This window comes from Coregonus clupeaformis, chromosome 16, assembly GCF_020615455.1.
Source record: "Coregonus clupeaformis isolate EN_2021a chromosome 16, ASM2061545v1, whole genome shotgun sequence".
Lineage (NCBI taxonomy): Eukaryota > Metazoa > Chordata > Actinopteri > Salmoniformes > Salmonidae > Coregonus > Coregonus clupeaformis.
This window is the reverse complement of record NC_059207.1, coordinates 26,302,200-26,328,512: the sequence shown is the minus strand read 5'-3', so window position 1 is coordinate 26,328,512 and position 26,313 is coordinate 26,302,200. Positions and strand designations below refer to the sequence as shown.

At 42.0% G+C, this 26,313-nt stretch overlaps 1 protein-coding gene across 2 annotated transcripts in view; it reads left to right on the top strand.

Annotated features, from left to right (window-relative positions):
• Positions 1–26,313, top strand: part of LOC121584298 (regulator of G-protein signaling 3) — a 128,969-nt gene that overhangs the window by 16,864 nt on the left and 85,792 nt on the right. The window contains exons 4-10 of one of the 2 annotated variants that reach the window (XM_045225641.1): positions 11,235–11,285; positions 13,355–13,413; positions 13,862–13,956; positions 14,146–14,214; positions 15,028–15,088; positions 20,844–20,982; positions 21,838–21,917. In XM_045225641.1, coding sequence (XP_045081576.1) covers positions 11,235–11,285; positions 13,355–13,413; positions 13,862–13,956; positions 14,146–14,214; positions 15,028–15,088; positions 20,844–20,982; positions 21,838–21,917 — 554 coding nt within the window. Of the gene's footprint in view, positions 1–11,234; positions 11,286–13,354; positions 13,414–13,861; positions 13,957–14,145; positions 14,215–15,027; positions 15,089–20,843; positions 20,983–21,837; positions 21,918–24,779; positions 24,934–26,313 lie in introns of those variants that run through there. The other variant, XM_045225642.1, reaches the window with a different exon arrangement.

Below are 26,313 nucleotides of genomic sequence, written 5' to 3'. Positions count from 1 at the left end.
TCGCAAGTAAAAGCCTTGGGTAGCGAGTTGATAAAAGTCTGGAAGGTTAAAACCACCCTCAAAACGTTCCTTTTTATACTATGAATTTGCCCTCAAAACAGCCTCAATTCGTCGGGGCATGGACTGTACAAGGTGTAGAAAGTGTTCCACAGGGATGCTGGCCCATGTTGACTGCAATGCTTCCTCAGCAGCGTTGCAGTTCTTGACACAAACCGGTGTGCCTGGCACCTACTACCCTGTTCAAAGGCACTTAAATATTCTGAATGGCACACGTAGGGCTGTGGCGGTCACGAAATCTCGTCAGCCGGTGATTGTCATCCAAATAACTGTCGGTCTCATGGTAATTGACCGTTAAGTAACAAACACATTTAGCATCTCCTGGCTTTCACACACAGCCTACAAGCCACTGATGCTGACCTTTGGAACATCTACATAAAAAAAAAAAAATCTAAATCCATGTAATATAGCCTACACCTTCACAATAAATCTATTATTTATTTTAGACAGGTCTAAAGAAGCATGATATGAAGAAAATGTAGTCTATTTCAGAAAAACAGAATAGCATACTCTGAGTTGTCCTTATGTTAGGTCCTGATCTGCCTTTTGCGTCCAGTGGCCGTTGTGCCCTTCTCCCTGAGTGCTGCGCACTCCATCATGTGATCGGGTCTTTCTCACAGGCTACAAGTGAAGACAGACACATCGGGGACGCAACTGCGCGCGTCCTTATCCAATTCCGAGGTGCATGTTGAAGATATTGGAAACTGTCCACATTTACTTTTCGTCAGCCAACAAGATGAGTAGGCCTGACGAAGAGCAAAAGCACTAGCCTATGTCAATCTACTATCCCCCATAGTACAAAAGTTGACCTATTCTTTGCGAGAAATAAATATTCCAAACATAGTCTGGGACAGTTGTGGGATGTGATAGATCCCAAATGAATACAACCACTAGCATCAAAAAACTTTTTTTATGCAATTAGGCTGATGCAGCAGATCAGAACGTTTAGCTTAAAATGTTTAAAAACTATTAGGCTATTTCTTCACATTATAAGTGCAGCAATGCACACATGGTAGTAGGCTATAAGCGTGAATATTTCATTAGCTGAAAACACTGATCAAAAGTGACTGCAAATGCAATTATGCATGTAATGGTTTTATTATAAAAGTGCATTTTTATGGTGAAAATTATCTTCCCCAAACTTGAAACTCACGCGCTGCTTATGTATACCAATTAGGCAATACACCCCTTGTAAAGCGGATTAATGTGCTTAATTTTAAGAAGTTATCTGGCCACTTTAGTTGAGATACAAACCTTATTAAAACATATAGGCCTATGGGCTAGGCTACATGAGGTGTTCTGCTTTTTTTATTATGCTGGGCCTCATTCACAAGTGATAATATATAATTCACAATTGATAGGCTAATATAGTCACCCATCAGACTGTTCTTGATTTAATCTTGTCTTTACATATACTAATAATATTAATATACTGTATGTGTGAAATTGGTTTTGATTTAAAATGGACCGTTATCATGCACCCGTATCGGAACAGGGGCAGCAGGAAAACATACATGTCATCTATGCACTTAAATGGTGAATGGAGGACGCTTTTCCCCGTGGTTCATTTGAATGCCAGCCAGGTATGCTATACTCCTGTTGTTGAGAAATAAATTTGAGAAATAAATATAGTAGGCCTAGCCTATAGAAAGCTGATCCTCCTTTTTTTACTAGAGGCCATCACTCTGTTTTCTTGCGCAATTGCATAGCCTATTGAAATGTTGCGCAACATGAGCTCATGTGCACTCATGAAGTGTTTGATTAGATTTTTGAAAACATTTGCATTGATGTCAGAGTGATTAGAGGGACAATAGAGTGCTGAGTACCAGGCAGTTAGCAAGTTTGGTAGTCTATTAATGACCATCAGCAGCATCAGAGCTTGGAGAAGCCTAATTACTGTGACTAAACGGTCACGTGGAATTTGACTGCCTTCATGACTTGTGGCCGCTGGTGTGGCAGTAATACGGTCACTGCAACAGCCCTAGGCACACGTACACAATCCATCTCTAAATTGTCTCTAGGCTTAAAAATCCTTCTTTAACCTGTGTCCTCCCCTTCATCTATACTCAGCTTTTGCCTGGATTTACCTAGTCAGTCTGTGTCATGGAAAGAGCAGTTATTCTTAAAGGATAATTTCACCCTGGGGGAATCTGGGCTTGTTTTCATCATGCCTGAGGCATTTCTAGGACAGTGAGATGTTTCACGCATAATTTGTCCAGGAGGAAGGCAGGTCAGGGCTTTGCACGCTGAATGATTCACCGTATGACTGCTTCCAGTGTATTGATGGAGGGAGATCTAAAAATACATGTAGTCCTGCTTTGTGACATTTCCCGAAGGCTCTATGTCATACTGGTCGCACTATATGTTTTTGTTTGTGGGTGTAGATATGGTTGTCCTTGTTCGATAGAGCCATTGGACGTCTTTCAGCAACGTTCCTATCGACGGATTCATTAGTAAATATACAAGCAGAAATTTCTTCCAGGCTCTGAAAGACTACCACTTGTGATGGGCAGTGCGTTGTGCTCTGGCCCCTGTCCCTCCCCTAAGGCAGGCTGTTTTGAAAAGGGGGCAGACACTAACAACAATCCTTTGAGCAAAACTGAAAGAACTGACCAGACGCAATGGCTTCAAGTGATTCCTCTCATCAACACAAATTCGACGATGAAGCATGTATTAACTATATGGTGACATTCAATCATACATGTTTCAACCGGAATATAGCAAAAAATATTTGAAACAAAGAGTTGGATTTAGCTAACGTTAGAAGCTCAGCTAAAACCGATCGGAGATCTTTTGTGTATCTCAATTGTAAAAACTCTTCTCTTTTTAGTCGTAAATATGGCTAGCTACGAAACAGCAAGCTGCAACGTTACAACCAGCCTCTTAAAGCTAGGTTTACCAGCAAACGTTAGCACATGACTGAAGTTGGCTGGCTAGTTAGCCTGGTGCCTGCTAACTTGTTATGCGCCATGCCTCGCATTTGTAACTTCTTAGCAAACGTGTAACTTCAGCAACTGTAAATAATGTTAGTAGCTAGCTATATGAGGGGGTGACCTCGACAACTTATTGTTAAAACGAGAGGCTGCCTGGATCTTTAATTTAAAGACCCTTGCTCCCTTCGGTCTCAACGTAGACTTTGATTTGAAGCCATTCTTTTGATTTTGCTATTCATTGTAAATGTTGTGGGCCTGTGTAGTCAAGTATCTATGATCATATGCTATCCATGTTTTTTGTATGTTGTTTTTATCTGTGAATTGGCCAATGCTATTAGGCCACACCCGGCCATGATTACAGACACCTGTGTGTGTCCTTTGACACTATATAAACTAGTGACCCGCAGTGTTTGTCATTATACCCTGATGAAGACATGATGAAGATGTCTGTCGAAACGTTGCTTATTAGGATATTAAATTATTGCATCTGAGCTCCTAGAGTGTGCGGCTTTCCTTTTTCTTTTTCAAGTAGCTAGCTATGTAACATAATTGTCCAGGGTTGACATTGGTTATGATTATGACCTTGGATGCATTTCAATCTCACAAAATTATAGGCATGATGCAAGATAGGATTACAAATAGATGTAAATAAGTATTGCAAGTATTGCATATCCATCAAGCTAGCTAGCTTATTTACTACCAAACAGTGAGAAGAAACAATAAAACCATTTACTGTTGTAAATCTCTAAAACTGAAGCTGGTTTTACCATAAAAAATATTTGCCTAAGCATGCCTGATAGCAATGGCTGTAGGTAGATACTGTCTGCCTACCTACCAAGGCTCATTTGTACAGTCTGGTCACTGTGCAAAGGTTGAGGCTTATGCTGTATTTCTTTCTATAAGGCTAGATATGATTTTAAATGCAATCTCTGTGCCTGTGCACATGTATGCATGTTTAACTAGTCTACCCTAATGTTGACGTTATGCTGGCATGGTTCAACTGTTGTTCAAACTGTACAATAGATAAAAATTAAAATAATGTTTTTTGTCTTACAGACAATACTGTGTAGTGCCTGGGCTTCTTATTGGAGTGGATTCTAGATACATAAACAGAATTCCTTTGCCTGCGCGTGTCATTGTAGCAGAACTGTATCCCGTAAACTATATCCCTCTAGAGAGATTAGACATGAAGCTAGATTTCAAGCAGATGCCTCATGAGGAGCTGAATGGCAGTTTGATCATGACACTCCTCCCACAGCTTTACAAGTATTCCCTGAACTTACTGTGTTTCTTTGGAATTGCAATTTCATCATGACCACCTCTCCCATCATCTGCTGATCACCAGTTCTCTTAGCTACAGATTGTTACACCAGATAATGTGATTTAACCAAAGATGTTTGGTATCCATTACTGGGAGTTACAGGATATGTACAATTTGGTGTAGCACAGAGAATCTTCGACCAACCTTAGCGATGCTGTCTTCGTCCTCGATTCGGGGGAAAAAGGAGTCTCATAAAATGTCCTTGTCCAGTTGCAGGGGGTCAGTTTGAATTTAGAAAATGCTCCGTTATTAAAATAAATACTTTCTTTGCTCCATAAAGTAATTCAACCATATGTGCGCCGCCATTGTGTCTATTTCAAGTCTTCTCACTCATTGATCGAGACAGGTCTCGGTCATCATGACATGCAGCACTTTGGAGTGGACACCCACCTGTCTCGATCATTGAGAGAAGACTTGAAATAGACAAGATGTCGGCAAACATCTTTGGGTAAATCACATTATCTGGTGTAACAATCTCTAACTACAGTTCTCTGCACTTGTGTGTCTTTACACCTAAGACATACTCTGACACACTGAACTGTACTACACCGTTGATACTATTTGTTTTGTATGTTACTTTTAGCATATAACATTGTTGTTGAATACCTAGTTCTCTTGAGTTAGCATTAAATATTGTACACTCTCCTGTATTTTACATTTTGACAAATAGACAAACATTATTTTGATATCTGTTTGATGCTACAGAGCCCTGTACAGTTTATAGAAATGCTTTATCTTCTGTGAATCCATAAGGGCAGACAAATTTCAAAGATTGATAGAAGATATCCATATTTATTTTATGGTGGTTCTATATCAGGGCTCTCCAACCCTGTTCCTGGTGCGCTACCGTCCTGTAGGTTTTCACTCCAACCTTAATCTAGCCCACCAGATTCTAATAATTAGCAGCGTTTACACAGGCAGCCCAATTCTGATATCCATTAATTGGTCTTAATCACATCAAATCTTTTTCAGAACTGATCTGATTGGTCAAAAGACCAATTAGTGAGGAAAAAAAATCAATTGGGCTGCCTGTGTAAAAGCAGCCATAGTCCTTTTATACGGCTTCGGTACACTGGAAATGGTGGGCTGGGGAAGCTGATACTCTTTGTGCTTATGGTGATGGGCTTGTCCTGTCTGCGGTGAACGGCCAGCTGGATAAGACTCTGCCGAAAGTGGTGTAGGGCTTCTTAACCACCAACTGTTTGGTCCTCTTGCAGAAAATTTGCTGGTATTGCACATCTCCTGGAAAGACATGGTTGTGGTCTTAGCATTTTACACTTTTTGTGGAAGGGACGTAGGGCAACACACCTTTGTTGGTAAAGGTATCAACCTAATGGGACCGGCTAGCGTATTGTTTATGGAGAACGAGGGGACATTGGCTCCAGAGTGGCGCAGCGGTCTAAGGCACTGCATCTCAGTGCTTGAGGCGTCACTACAGACCCCCTGGTTCGATTCCAGGCTGTATCACAACCGGCCGTGATTGGGAATCCCATAGGGCGGCGCACAATTGGCCCAGCGTCGTCCGGGTTTGGCCAGTGTAGGCCGTCATTGTAAATAAGAATTTGTTCTTAACTGACTTGCCTAGTTAAATAAAGGTAAAATAAATAAATAAGCTGCTTTTGAGAGGAAAGATCAGTCAACAAAGTGAATGGGCTGGAGGGCTAAAGAAGGTGTGAAAAGTCTTAGGAAGGCAGTTCTCACACAGTATGAATTGTTGTGTATGTGAGATTGAGGAGAAATGATACCTCAATCGCTCTCATACACACCAACACATTTACTGTCTAAGCACAACTCTGCACAACCCAAACCCACTTCCTCATCTTAAAGTACTGTCTGTAAACCTCCCCCAGCCCATTGACTTTGACAGATCATTCTTGTCAATAGTAGCCCTTTGCAGGTACATTTTGTAGACATGTCTTTGTATTGTGTTTTGAGAATCTGCAGAGAGAATAATGTGGTGGTTGTGTCATTACTGCTGTAGTCTTGATGTTATACCTTTCAGGGTCCCTTGCTGGTTTCTGTCCCACAATCTTGTTGTGCTCCATAACTTCAAGGTGTGTCCACTTCCTCATGCTTGTGTACCCAAAATGCCCCCGCTTTGGGGTATTTTTCAGCAGGACACTGTGGAATGACTCCAGATAACCTGAGTTTTACAAAGAGAAAAGGTAAAAAGAGATGGTCTGGAAGGTACTCTGTGGTCCTCAGGCTACTTCTAACCACCTGTAACCCCAAAACAAACCATACAAACACTACCCAATTCATGATTATACCATGCTTACTGTCTTACTATTTACAAGCTATGTTAGCCATCAGCTTGTAAACATTTTGGTTAACTTACCTTCACCTTGTGCAGAGCTAGGGGTTGGAAGTGCAGGTTGGTGGAATCAGATTCTGTACCACCTACAACAAAATACCCAACAATACACAATTTACCCACCCCACTAATTGTATTGATATCTATTAGACTGGCTAGCTAAGCATACCTAACGTGGACATTTTCAATATTGTGAGCTTGCAGGTAGCCTGGCGGGTAGGAGCGTTGGGCCAGTAACTGAAAGGCTGCTGGATCGAATCCCAGAGCTGACAAGGTATAAATGTCATTCTGCCCCCGAGCAAGGCAGTTACCCAACTGTTCCCCAGGCGCCGATGGCCTTTCCCTTGCTGTGAGCTAACTAGTGTCAATAAATTGGCAGCAAGATTACTAGCCAGTTGAGACTGGCTGAGAAGCAACCATAGACGATTTATACAAATTCATCATTGTTACCAACACACAGAGTGAGTTAGCTATATCGACAATTCTATTTTTACTAATGGAGTGTTTTCCAGACAAGGGTGGAATACATGGCAACCAAATTGAGATACTCTTTATCTGGTAACATTAACTAGTTTACGTTAGCTAACATCAGTCAAAGATAGAACAAACAAACATGTTTACTCTACTGAAGGTAGTTACCAGTCTAGCAGTGACTAACATGGCATAGGCGAAATTGATTAACGGTGTGTATACCAAAAGGTAACTATATGATTTAGCTGATGGCTTTCAGAGTTCAATACAGGACCGTAACGTTAGCTAGTTAACTTATCCAGCTAGGCTAGCAAGCTAGCTAATGTTAGGTTACCTCTAATTGCAAATCTTCCGTTTTTTGTTTTTAAGAAGAAAAAAAATTAGCTGGTATCGCATCACTTCTCAGCTGTTGTCGAAATGGATTCCCCATCAGTTCAGCCTGAAAATCCCTCTGATAATCAAATCACATTTTATTTGCCACATGAGCCGAATACAACAGGTGTAGACTTTACAGTGAAATGCTTACTTACAAGCCCTTAACCAACAATGCAGTTTAAGAAGAAAATAAAAATTACAAAAAATTAAAGAGCAGCAGTAAAATAAAATAACAGTAGGGAGGTTATATACAGGGGGTACCGGTACAGAGTCAATGTGCGGGGACACCGGTTAGTCACAGCATCAATAGCCGCAAGCCACTGGTAGAATCGGGGTGAACATTATTCAAGTTTGTGGGCATGCCCCCTCTACCTAGCCGGCGGTATCAGCATTCGCTATGAATGCCGGACTTTGTGGTGCACTATGAGCAGATCAATACACAGGGAGGCGAAACTTCCCGATCCTACCAGTGAAATGAAAATGTGCTAGTTCTAGCTTGTGGTTTGGATAATTGTGATGTTTACGATAAAAATGTAATGTCGTTAATAAGTAATGACTATATACCATGGCAGAGCCAGGGTGAAATTCCCCTTTAATGTTTTGTATACTCAGTGTAGAATCGCAATACTTATCATATCGGCACCTAAGTATCATGGCAATATCGTATCGTGATGTCCCTGGCAATTGCCATTTATAACCTCCTATAGAGGCACATTGTTGTATTCAGGAATTCCTACAATTGATTGAAAATAAATGTTCTCAGTAGTAATCAAGCATGTGTTGTCTACTGTAGTTGCTAATATTTTAACGATTTCGCTCTTTTGTTATTTGTGTCATGTATTGTATATGATCTATCCTACCGGATGTAATTTTTCATAGTTCTATGCATGCACTCTCCGCCCCTCCCTCGTGCTACTAGGTAAAGTCCATTGCTCCATTGAAAAGGGAAGTGACCCCCTGATAAAAAAGTATATGCCGTGTATCTTCAGTGACAGAAAAATATGAAGTGGCGTTATATAAAAGGCTGTTTTGCCGTATCAACTACAGTCATGCACTGTTGCTTGATTGCTTGCATTGCTATCACCATTAGCCTTGCGTAGAGCTGTTGTGGTCTTGCGTAGCCAGACGTCATGTTGTATTCCTGTCATGTGAGGCAACAGTGGTTTCTTTACTCTTTAGAAATCTTGAAAAGCATTGACACTAAAACATTTTAGAAGACAATCATACCAGTCTGTCTACCAAAAACTGTACTAGTTTAGCACTACTGATATACCATAACCCAAGTGCTGTTTGCTTTGTAAAAATGCCATGGAATGAACCTTGGGATGCACTGTTCACCTTTTGTTGTCTGTGACGCACTCTTTGTTGGCATTCATCACCATCTTAGTGTGGCTTTAAGGTGCTGCTTGGCTGGTGAGAATGAGTAACTTATAAAGATGAAAGTCCATTAACAGACAACAGACCACTGCTTGGACAGCTGGGATCTTAGAGCTCACCTGAACTGGCAACAGTAGAACATGGTGTAGGGTAAGGTTGCCCCCTAGACACTGATCTTGGGTCAGTTTATTATTTCCCCCACTAATGGTTCAAGTAACTGTCCAGTCTTTCCAGATTTCTATTTAATATGACCTATAATTAATTACAATATGATTTAAATAGTTTTCCTTCCAAAAAAGGTCAATTAAGTTTGTAAAAAAGCAATTTTCCTGTGTTGTAATAGTGTGGGTGTACCCCAACAACAGAATGGTGTGGGCGTATACCGGTCATAAAAAATATTAATGATAGTAGACCGCTGATTGGCCAGCTCATTCTCCTCAGGAGGATGACATCCTCCTCTATGAGGAAATGGCAAGCATTTTTGAAACGGTCTGTTTGAGGTGGGGTTTTTGAAGTGTTTTTTCTCCAATATATTATTTGGTCACATATGAGTATAATACAACAACATTGTTTGGGTATGAGGTAGCAGAATATGAACTTTAAGTGAGATTTTCACTGGACAGTTACTTTAAGGTTAGGATTGGGAGAGGGTAAGCTGATCCTAGATCTGTGCCTAGTGGGAAACTTTACCCCGGAGATAGATTGGAGGGGTTGGGAAGGGCTCAGGAGGTCCCTCAGAGCATTCCAGGGGCCAATGAGTGGTCTGGTCCATGTTTTGAGTGTGGCTGGCTCCGGGGTGCAGTCCCGTCATGATGCTCTGGTGTGAAAAGGCAATCTGGAGCACGGACGCAGCAAAGAAGTCACTCAATTGTTTCTAGCCATAGCAGCAGGTGGACTGGCCCCTCCCTCTGCTCCCCTCATTCAAATGAGTCCCCAACCAATCAGAGGGCCCCCATTTCCAATCTCTGTTCAAAACCAAAAGGAGATTAAGAATTATGAGCACACACTTGTCTTTTTCTCTCCGACTGGCCACATGTTCACTGACAAACGGATTTATTTGGGTCATTGAGGATTCATTTGGAGCATGGATTGAGCCAAGTAACGTGGAGGAGGGTTTTATTTAGGCTAGCAGTCTTCAGTCTTTGTTTACTATTGAGCATCATTATGATATGGAGGACTGTCAAGTTGCAGTGATAAGTGCAGGCAAAGTCACGTTACAGACGTCCTCAACCCTTTTACAAACCTTTGGTGAGTTTTTCTGTTTCAACTTTCTTTATGGGTTTGTCTGTTTCTGCACACTGACATTGTTACTGTTTTAGTAACCTAATGACCTAATATGCCTTTGTTTGTTTTGATTTTGAAACGTTGAATCAACCCCAAAATATATATCTTATTTTGGTTGTTTTTCATCCTATTTATGTACACATTTTTATGGTGTTCTTTCAGGGGCCTTTTGGAGGCTTAGCATTTTTTTTTTTCTAAAAGGAGATTGGAATTCCAAACCGCCTTCGTATTTAATAATTAATGTTTGACACAACAGTAGGAAGCTTAATAGAGAGTAGAGGGACATGACGGGAAAGTGGCCAACCTGGGGTTCGACTGTGTGTAGTCTTTATTTGGCAGCGATACCACTACACCCAACACTGTCTGCGTCCCAATTGGCACTCTATTTGTCACACCCTGGCTCTGGGACTCTATATGTTGAGCCAGGGTGTGTTCATTCATTGTGTTGTATTTCGATGTTGGGAGTTCTAGTTTGTTTATTTCTATGTTGGCCTGAGTGACTCCCAATCAGAGGCAACGAGTGTCAGCTGTGGCTGGTTGTCTCTGATTGGGAGCCATATTTAAACTGTCTGTTTTTCCCTTTGTGTTTGTGGGTTTTTGTTCCGTGTTGGTCTATGTTACCTAGGACGTTACGAGTCGTTTGTTGTTTTGTTCATTGTCAGTATTTATCACTATAGATAAATAAACATGTTTGTTCATCACGCTGCGCCTTGGTCTATTCCGTACGACGATCGTGACACTATTCCCTATTTAGTGCACTACTTTTAACCAGGCTCTTGTCAAAAGTAGTGCACTATATAGGGAACAGGGTGTCATTTGAAAATTACAGTTTTAATTGTGGAATCTAATTAGTTAAAATAATTAGAAGGATCAGTCCTTGGTTAGTTCTGCTGGCAATGAGTCATTATGGCCTTTATGTGACCAAACATGCCTAATCATCCGTACCGAGGCCATAATGATCTCATTAATACGTTATTTATGTGGCAAACTGTCACATTTAATAACATACTGTCATCATATGATCGAGAAGGACAGCCCTTCCTGTGCCTTGCTCCTGTTTTCTACTGTACACCCTACTGAATGTTTCTTCTTTCACATATAGGTCAGCTGAGAGTGTCAATAAGGCCAGAAAATGGCTGCCTTGAAATTCAGAGTAAGTATGTTATGCAGTATACTGAAGATCAGAGCCCATATTCATAAAGGGTCTCAGAGTACGAGTGCTGATTTAGGATCAGTTTGGTATTTTAGATCATAATCAGTAAGATTACTTGGACAAGGGTGACCTGATCCTAGATCAGCACTAGTACTCGAGTCACTAGATACGGCCACTGGTTGTGGTTGAATCTTGAACGTGTGATAAAGTTAATGAAATTATTAATGATAGTAAGGGTCTGTGATTGATGAATAAACCGTTTGGACAACTAACCCGGGCTCAAGTTGTTTGCCCCATTAAACACACATTGTTTTATTGACATTAAATAAGTGTTAGCATACAGTGAGCTCCATAATTCACTGGACAGTGACCATTCTTTTGTTATTTTGGTTCTGTACTCTAGCACTTTGAGTTTGAAAGGATACAATGACAATGAGGGTGAAGTGCAGACTGTCAGCTTTAATTTGAGGGTATTTTCATACATATCGGATGAACCGTTTACGAATTATAGAAGCTTTTGTACATGGTCCCCCCCATTTTCGGGCATCAAAAAACATTGGACAGTTTAACATAATGTAGAATAAAGTAATCATTGTTAATATTTGGTCGCATATCCTTTGCATGCAATGACTGCTTGAAGTCTGCGATGCATCGCCATCACCAGACGCTGGGTATCTTCCCTGGTGATGCTCTGCCAGGCCTGTACTGCAGCCATCTTCAGTTCCTGCTTGTTTCGGGGACTTATTGCCTTAAGTCTCCTCTTCAGCATGTAAAATGCATGTTCAATTGGATTCAGATCTGGTGATTGACTCGGCCAGTCAAGGTTTTTCCACTTTTTGGCCATCAAAAACTCTAGCAGTATGTTTAGGGTCATTGTCTTGTTGCGTGATTAAGTGCCGTCCAATGAGTTTGGAGGCATCTGGTTTTATCTGAGCAGATAAAATATTTCTGTAGACTTCAGAATTCATTGTTCTACTTCTGTCTGCAGTCACATCATCGATGAAGACAAGTGAGCCTGTTCCACTGGCAGCCATACAGGCCCAAGCCATAACACCCCCTCCACCATGTTTCATGGATGAGGTGGTATGCTTTGGATCATGGGCATTTCTTTTTTTCTCCACACTTTTGTCTTTCCATCACTCTAGTACATGTTAATCTTTGTCTCATCTGTCCACAATATTTTTTTCCAGAACTCTTGGGGTTCTTTTAGGTGCTTTTTAGCAAACTGTAATCTTGCCTTTCTGTTCTTCAGGCTTATCAGTGGTTTGCATCTTGTAGTGTACCCTCTGTAGTCCTGCTGGTGTAGTCTTCTGCGTATGGTAGACTTTGACACATCTACACCTGCATCCAGGAGAGTGTTTTTGATCTGTTGGGCTGTTATCAGGGGTTTTTTCTTCACCATAGAGAGTATTCTCCGGTCATCCACTACAGTGGTCTTCCTCTGTCTACCGGGTCTTTTGATATAATTGAGTTCACCGGTTGTTTTTTTCTTGTTAATGATGAACAAAACTGTTGACTTGGGCATGGCCAGGGTTTTTGCAATGTTCCTGAATGATTGATTTTCATTTCTGAGCCTTATGACGGCCAACTTCATTTGCATCGACACTGCTGTCTTCCTCATGTTGTCACACCCCAATAACAACCTCCAAAGGCAATAGCAACGTCTAGAATCATTACTATTCATCAACAGCTCTCCTGCATTCACTAACGACACAAATGAATACACCTGCCTAACGACACACATCTGTGAAGCCAATTTAACAAATACTTGTAGTACCTTAAAATGGGGGGACCATGTACAAAAGGTGCTGTCATTTCTAAACGGTTCATCCGATATGTATGAAAATACCCTCAAATTAAAGCTGACAGTCTGCACTTCACACTCATTGTCATTGTATCCTTTCAAACTCAAAGTGCTAGAGTACAGAACCAAAATAACAAAACAATGGTCACTGTCCAATGAATTATGGAGCTCACTGTAAGTGTCCTGTATTCCAATGCTATTTGGTCTACAGTAGACTGTTGGATGTGTAATCTCTTGTGTCCTTGTCACAACTCTTCATTCACAGTCATTGAAGCCAGAGGACTCCTGGGGGAAAAAAATAGGACATGCGATTCTTATGTCAAGGTACATTTTTGCTTCCCGTAGTTTGTTTACAGTTGAAACTAAGACCGGGATTCAATCTGATCGTGTGTTGTAGCGCGCTTGACATTGGTACATTTTTGATTGAGCCGACATATGCAGTGTTTACTATGAGTGCGATCTCCGTGAAAGCGGGAACATTGCCTTTAAAAGGCGCATTATCGACATTGCTCTACAATGCGTAATTGGATTAAATCCCGGCCTAGGTGTTCAAACAATTAGTCCATTCTTTACAAACAACAAGAACATAAACAAAAAATGCATAGCTCTGAAAATTCAACTACCGTATGGATGTCACCTTCTAGCGTTACATTTCCTCACCAAGTGGCAGGCCTGCAGTTTTGCTGAAAAAAGAATCCCAGATTGTAGCTTTAAATGTCTTGTCTGCTGGTCTTTTTGTGGATTAGATGAGTACAATAATTGTCAATTTCAGCTAGCGATTATCCCAGACCTGAATCACAGTACTAATCGGAAGACAGAAACTGTACTAGACTGCAAGAATCCTCTCTTCCATGAGACCTTTTTGCTGTGAGTGGTGTTTTTTTAATTCTTGTGAAATCCCATTCAGTCTGTTGAAATGTCTGATACATAGAGAGATGTATTTTAAGCCTTTTTTATAAGAGATTATGAGAGCTCTTACATGCTTCCAACAAGTTATAAAGCATTATACCTGAAGATTTTTAATAAGCTAAGGTATTATATATCTCTGTTACTCAGGGCTATTAGTGTGGAGGATTATCAGAAGAGACTGCTGGTCACTGTATGGAATCGCAACCCATCCTCCAGGTATTTGGTCTTTCATATTTTTCATTATTTCCAGTATTATTTTGTTTTTGACGATGATGATGATGATGATTCTTATTATTAGTTTTATATAGCTTTGTTCATTGAGTATATGGTATTATTATATGGTTCATTTGAATATATTATTATGTGTCTGATGAAGTTTATCAACCTCCGGTCCAATGGATGTTGCTGGCTGGTCCCTGAGATGGTTAACTGACCCTAATTTGATCAGTTCTACAGTGCTAGTTTTAATGTAAGCAGCCCCCTAAAGAGGATAAACTATAGCTTGCCGGTCCCTCACTGTGATCTAGATTTCACATTTCCTGGCAAGCATCTCCTTCATGCCCTCTCCTGTTAGCTGTGAGGGTTGTCAGCTGTTACAGTATTGGGCAGATTACCATTTATGATATTTTTTATTTAAATTTAATTTTTTGTCATTTAGCAGACGCTCTTATCCAGAGCAATTTACAGTTAGTGAGTGCATACATTTTCATACTGGCCCCCCGTGGGAAACGAACCCACAATACTGGCGTTGCAAGCGCCATGCTCTACCAACTGAGCTACAGGGGACTATATATGGAGGAAGGAGGACTCGGATGACATTTTCATTGACTGGGAAAATGAGAGGAACAAGGGTCATATTTCTAGTGCCGTTTCCCTTTGGAACTGTGGATGTAGGGTATATTTGCCCCTATATCTTGGGTCAGTTTAGCATTTTCTCCATTAATTGATTAAGGTTAGGAATGGGGAGGGGAAGCCAATCTTATATCTTTACCTAAGGGAAACTTAACTCCGGAGCTCTTGTGTCTACAGGAGGAGTGAGTTCCTGGGCTGCATGAGTTTTGGAACACACTCGCTCATCACTTCATCAAAGGTGACTATAATCCGTGGGGGTTATCTTCTAATACTACAGGTTGGGACTGCTGTTTTTTTTGTTGTGTGTTTGAGAAAAAAAACCGAACTAAAAGTTTATTGGTCGCGTACACAGTTTTGCAGATGTTATCGCAGGTGTAGTGAAATGCTTATGTTTCTAGTGCCAACAGTGCAGCAATATCTTGCAATACAATATCAATAAAAATAACAAGAAATTAAGACATAGCAGAATGAGCAATATCAGAACGAGCAACGTCAGAGTGCTGAATATAAATATACACTATATATACAAAAGTATGTGGACACCCCTTCAAATTAGTGTATTCGGCTATTTCAGCCACAACCGTTGCTGACAGGTGTATAAAATCGAGCACAGAGCCATGCAATATCCATAGACAAACATTGGTAGTAGAATGGCCTTACTGAAGAGCTCAGTGACTTTCAATGTGGCACCGTCATAGGATACCACCTTTCCAACAAGTCAGTTAATAAAATGTAGTAATAATAATAATATGCCTGCCCTGCTAGAGCTGCCCCGATCAACTGTAGGTGCAGTTATTGTGAAGTGGAAACGTCGAGGAGCAAACACGGCTCAGCTGCGAAGTGGTAGGCCACACAAGCTCACAGAACGGGACCGCCGAGTGCTGAAGCGCGTAGTGCGTAAAAATAATCTGTCCTCGGTTGTAGCACTCACTACCGAGTTCCAAACTGCCTCTGGAAGCAACCTCTGCACAATAGCTGTTCGTCGGTAGTTTCATGAAATGGTTTTCCATGGCCGAGCAGCCGCACACAAGCCTAAGATCACCATGTGCAATGCCAAGTGTCGGCTGGAGTGGTGTAAAGCTTGCCGCCATTGGACTCTGGAGCAGTGGAAACGTGTTTTCTGGAGTGATGAATCACGCTTCACCAACTGGCAGTCCGACGGACGAATCTGGGTTGGGCAGATGCCAGGAGAACGCTACCTGCCCCAATGCATAGTGACAAATGTAAAGTTTGGTGGAGGAGGAATAATGGTCTGGGGCTGTTTTACATGGTTCGGGCTAGGCCCATTAGTTCCAGTGAAGGGAAATCAAAACGCTACAGCATACAATGACATTCTACACGATTCTGTGCTTCCAACTTTGTGGCAACAGTTTGGGGAAGGCCCTTCCCTGTTTTAGCATGACCATGCCCCCGTGCACAAAGCAAGGTCCGGAAATGGTTTGTCAAAATTGGTGTGGAAGAACTTGACTCGCCTGCACAGAGCGCTGACCTCAACCCCATCGCACACCTTTGGGATGAATTGGAACGCCTAATCGTCCAACATCAGTGCCCGACCTCACTAATGCTCTTTTGGCTGAATTGAAGCAAGTCCCCACAGCAATGTTCCAACATCTAGTGGAAAGCCTTCCCAGAAGAGTGGAGGCTGTTATAGCAGCAAAAGGGGGACCAACTCCATATTAATGCCTATGATTTTTGAATGAGATGTTCGACGAGCAGTTGTCCACATACTTTTGATAATGTAGTGTATATGGTACAGTGCATTCGGAAAGTATTCAGACCTCTTCCCTTTTTCCACATTTTGTTACGTTACAGCCTTATTCTAAAATTGATTAAATTACTTTTTCCCCCTCATCAACCTACACACAATACCCCATAATGACAAAGCGAAAACCGTTTTTTTGAAATGTTTGCACATTTTTAAAAATAATGAACTGAAATACTGTAATTACATAAGTATTCAGACCCTTTGCTATGAGACTCGAAATTGAGCTCAGGTGCATCCTGTTTCCATTGATCATCCTTGAGATGTTTCTACAACTTGATTGGAGTCCACCTGTGGTAAATTAAATTGATTGGACATGATTTGGAAAGGCACACACCTGTCTATATATGGTCCCACAGTTGACAGTGCATGTCAGAGCAAAAACCAAGCTGTCCGTAAACCTCCGAGACAGGATTGTGTCGAGGCACAGATCTGGGGAAGGGTACCAAAAAATTCTGCAGCATTGAAGGTCCCCGAGAACACAGTGGCCTCCATCATTCTTAAATGGAAGAAGTTTGGAACCACCAAGACTCTTCCTAGAGCTGGCCGCCCGGCCAAACAGAGCAATTGGGGGAGAAGGACCTTGATCAGGGAGGTGACCAAGAACCTGACAGCTTTAGAGTTCAAATCAAATCAAATCAAATCAAATTTTATTGGTCACATGCGCCGAATACAACAGGTGCAGACATTACAGTGAAATGCTTACTTACAGCCCTTAACCAACAGTGCATTTATTTTAAACAAAAAAAGTAAGAATAAAACAACAACAAAAAAAGTGTTGAGAAAAAAAGAGCAGAAGTAAAATAAAGTGACAGTAGGGAGGCTATATATACAGTAAAATAAAGTGACAGTAGGGAGGCTATATATACAGGGGGGTACCGTTGCAGAGTCAATGTGCGGGGGCACCGGCTAGTTGAGGTAGTTGAGGTAATATGTACATGTGGGTAGAGTTAAAGTGACTATGCATAAGTACTTAACAGAGTAGCAGCAGCGTAAAAAGGATGGGGTGGGGGGGCAGTGCAAATAGTCCGGGTAGCCATGATTAGCTGTTCAGGAGTCTTATGGCTTGGGGGTAGAAGCTGTTGAGAAGTCTTTTGGACCTAGACTTGGCACTCCGGTACCGCTTGCCGTGCGGTAGCAGAGAGAACAGTCTATGACTAGGGTGGCTGGAGTCTTTGACAATTTTGAGGGCCTTCCTCTGACACCGCCTGGTATAGAGGTCCTGGATGGCAGGGAGCTTTGCCCCAGTGATGTACTGGGCCGTACGCACTACCCTCTGTAGTGCCTTGCGGTCAGAGGCCAAGCAGTTGCCATACCAGGCGGTGATGCAACCAGTCAGGATGCTCTCGATGGTGCAGCTGTATAATTTTTTTGAGGATCTGAGGACCCATGCCAAATCTTTTTAGTCTCCTGAGGGGGAATAGGCTTTGTCGTGCCCTCTTCACGACTGTCTTGGTGTGTTTGGACCATGATAGTTCGTTGGTGATGTGGACACCAAGGAACTTGAAGCTCTCAACCTGTTCCACTACAGCCCCGTCGATGAGAATGGGGGCGTGCTCAGTCCTCTTTTTTTTCCTGTAGTCCACAATCATCTCCTTTGTCTTGGTCACGTTGAGGGAGAGGTTGTTGTCCTGGCACCACACGGCCAGATCTCTGACCTCCTCCCTATAGGCTGTCTCATCGTTGTCGGTGATCAGGCCTACCACTGTTGTGTCGTCGGCAAACTTAATGATGGTGTTGGAGTCGTGCCTGGCCATGCAGTCATGGGTGAACAGAGAGTACAGGAGGGGACTGAGCACGCACCCCTGAGGGGCCCCCGTGTTGAGGATCAGTGTGGCAGATGTGTTGTTACCTACCCTTACCACCTGGGGGCGGCCCGTCAGGAAGTCCAGGATCCAGTTGCAGAGGGAGGTGTTTAGTCCCAGGATCCTTAGCTTAGTGATGAGCTTAGAGGGCACTATGGTGTTGAATGCTGAGCTGTAGTCAATGAATAGCATTCTCACGTAGGTGTTCCTCTTGTCCAGGTGGGAAAGGGCAGTGTGGAGTGCGATAGAGATTGCATCATCTGTGGATCTGTTGGGGCGGTATGCAAATTGGAGTGGGTCTAGGGTTTCTGGGATTATGCTGTTGATGTGAGCCATGACCAGTCTTTCAAAGCACTTCATGGCTACAGACGTCAGTGCTACGGGTCGGTAGTCATTTAGGCAGGTTATCTTAGAGTTCTTGGGCACGGGGACTATGGTGGTCTGCTTGAAACATGTTGGTATTACAGACTCAGTCAGGGACATGTTGAAAATGTCAGTGAAGACACTTGCCAGTTGGTCAGCACATGCTCGGAGTACACGTCCTGGTAATCCGTCTGGCCCTGCGGCCTTGTGAATGTTGACCTGCTTAAAAGTCTTACTCACATCGGCTACGGAGAGCGTGATCACATAGTCGTCCTCCTCTGTGGAGATGGGAGAACCTTCCAGAAGGACAACCATCTCTGCAGCACTCAACCAATCAGGCCTTTATGGTAGAGTGGCCAGACGGAAACCACTCCTCACTAAAATGCACGACAGCCCGCTTGGAGTTTGCCAAAAGGCACCAAAAGGACTCTCCGACCATGAGAAACAAGATTCTCTGATCTGATGAAACCAAGATTGAACTCTTTGACCTCAATGTCAAGCGTCACGTCTGGAGGAAACCTGGCACCATCCCTACGGTGAAGCATGGTGATGGCAGCATCCTGCTGTGGGGATGTTTTTCAGCGGCAGGGACTGGGAGACTAGTCAGGATCGAGGGAAAGATGAACGGAGCAAAGTACAGAGAGATCGTTGATGAAAACCTGCTCCAGAGCGCTCAGGACCTCAGACTGGGGCGACGGTTCACCTTCCAACAGACAACGTCCCTAAGCACACAGCCAAAACAACTCAGGAGTGGCTTCGGGACAAGTCTCTCAATGTCCTTGATTGGCCCAGCCAGAACCCGATCAAACATTTTAAGTGACCTTAAAATAGCTGTGCAGTGACTTTCCTCATCCAACCTGACAGAGCATGAAATTATCTGCTGGGAAGAATGGGAGAAACTCCCCAAATACAAGTGTGCCAAGCTTGTAGCTTCATACCCAGGATGACTCAAGGCTGTTATCGCTGCCAAAGGTGCTTCAACAAAGTACTGAGTAAAGGGTCTGAATACTTATGTAAATGTAATATTTAAGTTTTCTCTTTTTAATAAATGTGGAAAAATGTCTAGAAACAACCAGTTTTTTCTTTGTCATTATGAGGTGTTATGTGTAGATTGATGAGGAAAAATAACAATTTAATCAATTTTAGAATAAGGATGAAATTAATAAGGAATAAGGAACAAAATGTGGAAAAGGTCAAGGCGGCTGAATACTTTCCGAATGCACTGTATGTGAATGGTGTGTGCATAGACAGTATATGAATAGAAAAGGTATTAATATTAATATTAAAAATATTAAAAATTAAATTAAAAAAGGTAGGTTCAGCTGTAGTTGTATAGGATGAGAACCATGACTAGAATACAGCATATACACACAAAGTGGGCAAAACGGCATGCAAACATCATTAAGTGACCTGATCACATGCTTGTGCTGTCGAGGCAATTATTTCTGCAGGATAAACTGCTATTTTAATCTCATCCTCTGCTTAACGCTACACCGCTTTATATACACACACACACACACACACACACACACACACACACACACACACACAGCCATCTGTGGGCTCTGGGCTGGCCTTCGGTTGGGCATCAGCTGCTGGAGTGCAGTGAACCTCAAAGTTACTGTGCATGCAACCCTGAGGGAGGATGGTGATGGTCGGGAGAGAGATGAAGTTAGTGGGGCAGGGCTTAGGGCGATGCTACACGCCCTCGTCATGGAAGGCATTGACAAGTTACACAGTAGAATCAAAAATATCAACCTCAATGCAGTCGCTGTTATTTGAACCTCTGTTTTATTCTCTCTCCCCTCCTGTCTTTCTTCATTTTCTCTCTCCTATCTCTCTCTTCATTCATTCTCTCCTCTCTCTCTTTCATGCCCTACTCTCGTTCTCTTATTCCTCCCATTTCACAACAACACACACATTAACCCACATAAACATATAAAGGTTAACACTAGTGTGACCAATCATCAGACAGGTTTTGTTTAATTTTGTTCATTTTGATACCCCCCACCATCAGAGGCTCATTTTACATTTGACTGACCATATTATACTGTGTCTGCTAGGTGATCAGTGGCTGGTATTATCTCCTGGGTGAAGAGCTGGGGAGAAGCAAGCATCTGAAAGTGGCTTCGAGACACCTCACAGGCAGGCAGGACTCTGCTGGTGAATTGAGACGGGCGCCTCTGGCCTCCAAGCCACGGGGTAGGTGGGATTCACCGGATAATGAGGGGCAGGGAAAATGGCTCCAGTTGGACAGATTCCCAAATATCAGATGTTTTTGTCTCTCATTATTTTTCCTGCTTGCAACTGTGAAAAAGCAAAGTGCTGCGTGGCTACTGTACATCCAATAACATTTTATGGCTTTTCGAACGTTATTATGCCTTTAGTGAAACCGATATGTCCTGTAAACGGATTAATTGAAGTGTTTCACATTGGATTGTCCTGAGTGATTCCGTATCAGGGAAACGACTCAATTGGAAAGGCATGCTGCTCAATGGGATGCATGACATATACCTCAACGTGCTCTTTTCGCATCCATTTTTCTCATCCACCTTGACATGCAGGCGATTACGTTTGATTCCTCCGAGAGGAAGGAGGGAAGGTGGGAGAGGAGGAGGAGGCTCTCTCTGACATGGAGCTGTGTAGAATGTGCGAAAGCAGCCAATGGTATTGTGTCTCTGTTGAATGGCTCCCTTTCATCCAGGATGTTTTAGGAGACAGTGTTACTTGAGGGCGTTGTAATCATCGTGGTTACACTGAAGAAGCCCTAGTGACGGGATAGTGGGTAGGGGTCATGCTATAGGACCCGTCCCTTTTTCTCTGTGTCTCTGTGAACAGAAGTCTATGTAACCGCAATCCAGAGTGATCTCCACAGCCCAGTGCTCTCGGCGCACTACTCTCTCTAGAGCCTTGTTGCTACTGTAAAGCTGTGCACTCGGAGCGCAGAGAGCTAGTCCGGCCGCTGTTTCTTTCATTGCAAAGTGGCTGCTTCTTTTGGAGCGGAGATGTTTTGGAAGAGCAGTGCTTCAGCTTGGGATTCTTTGGACTATGTTTCAGAAGCTGTCTTGTCCGACCATGGTGCTCCAGCATCCGAGACGGTGCTGCCTCCAAGCCCAGAGAATATGCAATGTTTAACGGTGAGTACCACTCCATCTCTCCTCCTTTCTAGTTCTAGAGAGTACAGTACAGTATAAATGAATGTGTGTTTGACATGCATGTGATTGCCAAAGCATGTGTTGGAAAAATTTATATTGATTCATGGATATCGGCAGTGTTTGGCCTCTCAAAGCTATAAAGGCACAATTAGGGATTTTCACCTTTATATTTGTTTTTATTTAACCTTTATTTTAGCAGGGAGTCCCATTGAGACCAAGGGCTCTTTTTCAAGGGAGCCCTGCATGAACACAATTTATTACATTTACAACATTCAAACATACAAAGTAATACAAGTATACAATACTACAAGCAATTTAAAAAGCAAACACATTCCTCAACTTGAATTGCCCTAGAGGCACCAGAGCATTAAGGTGCAGAGAGCTCTGCAGATCATTCCATATATGGGGCGCAAAGAAACTGAATGCAGATTTACTGTACCTAATTCTGTAGTGATCAACGGGACCTCTAGAGTTAGCCATCCCTGTGATCTGGTCTTGTGGCTCGTATGTCTGTAATTTAACAATGAGGTACGGCGGAAGTTTGCACAAGAGGGCTTTATAAACAGAAAGAGAGCAGTGCATTGATCTATAAGACTTAAGAGAGGGCCATCCTACTTTCTGATACAGAATGCAGTGATGTGTACTGAACCTATCGCCTGTAATAAAGTGTAGTGATATAATGATAAACTATGTCCAATGGCTTCAATACAGTGGCAGCTGCATTCATATAGACGATATCGCCATAGTCTAAAGCCGGAATGAATGTCGACTGAATTATTTGTTTTCTACTGTTTAACGAAAGGCATGACCTATTCCTATAAAAAAATTCTTAACTAAATCATAAACATGCTTTTTGAAAGAGATCTTTTCATCAGTCCAGATGCCCAGATATTTATATAGTACCGTCATACCTTAAGTATACCTTTATGGCTCATGAGCTTAGTACAACTAACTGTCTTTACCCTATCATAACCCAAAATAGAAGGTTGGTGTACTCCATTGTTAATGTTTTTGTTGTAATTGAGTCTTTGTAAACAAACAATGTATAGCTTCAAAATATGATTGCAAGTTGATGTCATGGATGGTCAGTCCTTGCATCCATAGCACCATCTATGTGGTTACATTTCTCTAGCCCCATCCCTCAGCTTTTTTGTAAACCCAGTGGTGGGGCTACCATTGGGCTAAAACACAAACTCAGGATTGTGGCTTTAACTTAGGTTAATTGAGTTTGTGGTAGGAAACATTTGTTCAGAAGTTATCAAACATTCGTACGTGATAAATTATGAATTGATGTGCATTCACACCGTTGAATTAGCTGATTGCATGTTGGTCACACCTGTGCTCAATGTTTCTGTTTTGACTCTGTCATTACAGAAGGCAGATTTTTGTACGCATATTGAAATGGTGCTTTTAATTTTCCAAACATGAACCAGACATTACTAATACTATGCGTTCAAATTGAAGATGCATGGATGATGTGCATAGGGTTTGGCTTTGTAACCATTACCCTACTAGCTAGCTATTACATGTATTTTTTTGTTCCTTTTTATAGATTTGTATTAATGAATATATATAGATAGATAACCTTTAAAATTGTAATGTCCGATTTACTTCTGCTTTTAGGTTTTGCCCACATCAGCATTTCTCTAGCAGAGTTTTAATGGAAATGAATGGCCTAACAACAACATCCACAAACCAATCATGTCAGTGGTGGACCTTCTCCCCTGCCCCCCACTCTTACTGTAATAGGTTAAAAGTGCTTATGCTGATAATAGAAAGAGGCAAAATAATAACAGGGAAGTGTAGGCTACTGATGTTGGTGTCTTTCAAATAGCACTTCATTGTCCTGCCCTCTCTCACTCCAGCTTCCCCCGGTCCGCTTGGCAGTAGCTACTTTTCCCAGTCCCACAGACAAAGATGGGAAGTAGCAAAAGCCAACATAGTGGCTGTAATAGGAAGCTGGGGCCACACAGTGTTTATGATTTATCTGCTGTTTGATTCCACTTACAAGTACTGTGGTTGCGTCCAAAATGGCACCCTATTCCCTATGTAGCCTAGTGCACTACTTTTGACCAGAGCCTATGAGAATAGCCCTATGAAGCTCTGGTCAAAAGTAGTGCACTACAGTATATAGGGAATAGGGTGCCATTTCGGAAGCACACTGTGTTTTCCCTCCTGTAGAGGGGCCTTTTCAGCCCACAGTGGAAGCTGGTCAAACAAATAACTAATCATGTGTAGTAGCCTATACCCTTCCTTTCCTTCGCCTCAGAATCAGGGATTCACAAACCCTCACTTTTTGAATAATGTTTTAATCTCTTTACAAATAATTTTTTCTTTGTTGTATTGTCTGCTACCCAAAGTATTTCTGTTATTCTGTGGTGGAAATTAAAAATAAGTTATGTTGAGTCATTTAATCGTAACACAATAAAACAATAAAAACAACACAAAGATCATATTTGGAAATAAATAAAAAATAGATAATACGATAACCTTTTCTAGTACAACCATCCTTCCTAGTCCTTCCATGAAGGCACTTCAAAGTACTTTACACTTTTTTTCACAAGCCATGATTCCTAGGAAGGTGACAAGAAGTCAATTTATTGGAAATGTGTGTGTAGGTTAACATGATTCACACGAGACGGTAAATGTGACGGTAAATGTGCCTAGAGTGGAGGGACACCACTTTGCCGGTTTTAGTTCAGGAAACACGTTGGCTTATCAAGCACAGACATACTGCTTGGCCACAGGTTGGGGGGTGGAAGGTGGTTTCCTGCTATTCTTCTGCTGAGCTGGGTTCCCATGAGTGGATATGCTTGGTTCACAGCATTAGAGTCCAGCAAAGCAGGCTACAGGTCCCACTTCACATAGCACTTGCTCTATCTGAGATCCTACTGAATAATATGCGATCTGCCGCGTGTATAGTATAATTTAATTTGCTGAAGCTATGCATACCATCCACGGGCTGTGCAGGGTCTGCATCGGACGGAATCTGCCACAGGTTTGTCACAATACTATCTTCAGGTCTGACACAGTTGGAGGGGGTAGAGAAGGACTGGGGAACTTCAGATTAGACTGCACACAGTGGTAGTGTGCACTGGGAGACTTACAACAGTGCTGATGTATCATATTTATATTAGCAGCGCTCTCATTAGACTGCCTCTTCCATTATACTGTATAGGTGCGGGGGGAAATTGACCCTAGACACTGATCTTGGCATTTTCCTAATGGTTAAGGTTAGGATTGGTCGGGGAAGCTGATCCGAGATCTGTACCTAGGGGATTGTATTGATAGCTTCTAGTTAGTTCTAGTCATGTCAATATTCTGGATGGTACTGTAGTTTGTATGTTCAACCAGTCGAGCAAAGACTGGAGGAATGTTGTTCATACTTCAAGCTTCAGGGATTTCATCTGAGCTGCACAGTTGAGTTCCTATGTATCTCGGAGATAGGCAAGTAGTCAACAAGAACTTCAAACTGTATGTTTGTATACATACGTAACCTCAAAGTCTAAGCCGTTGGGGGAGGGGGTCATACCATGGATATTTTAGCTATTTGATGTTGAATTGTAGGACCCCTTTAGCTATATAAAAACATATTGAATAACAAATCTCTAGCCCGATCTTCTGAATCACGATTGTATGGTTAGTACAGTAGCCTATGCTTCGGAGGGGGGATGAGCAGGTAGCCTTTTCAGCTTGCAGGCAGACACTGTAATACGTTTCTGAGTGAGTAAGCATAAAACACAATTATATAAGGAATTGGCAATGCGTTCTCATTCTAAGAAATAAGGTAGGCCACTTGATTTCAACATCTGAACAAAGTGTACAGGCTAGCATGCTGTTCAAACAGTAGGAGACTGACAGAAGGGTGTGTTCAAAACAATTAAACTGTTCTACATTGTTAGCTAGCAAATACATCCAAATTGGCTAAACTTGAAATATAAAGATTAGCTGGCAACTCACTAGCACGTGAGCTTGTGCTTGATTGTTTATGAGACCTGTGCTTATTCTCTATAATACCTGCTACATTATTAGTGAATGTGCATTATGCATGTTTCTGGTTAAATTTGTAACAAAAATTGCATTTTCATAGACAGACTTGAAAGCCAGATCAGTGATTTATTGCAAAAAGTGCAGGTTAAACTATTTTGATAAAATAATATCATTATTAGTGGGTCTTATGGTTGTGGATAGGCTAACGGGTAGCCTACAGAATGTAGCCTATTGGAATATAATTAAATATGGGGCCTATTGCAACCATCAAAACGACTAAGGACGATTTATCTATTTGACAAGTATTCCGTACAATATAAATAAAGTATTTAAGCATTTACCACGGAAAATCTACTGTGACAATTTACCCGACACTTTGTTTGATTGG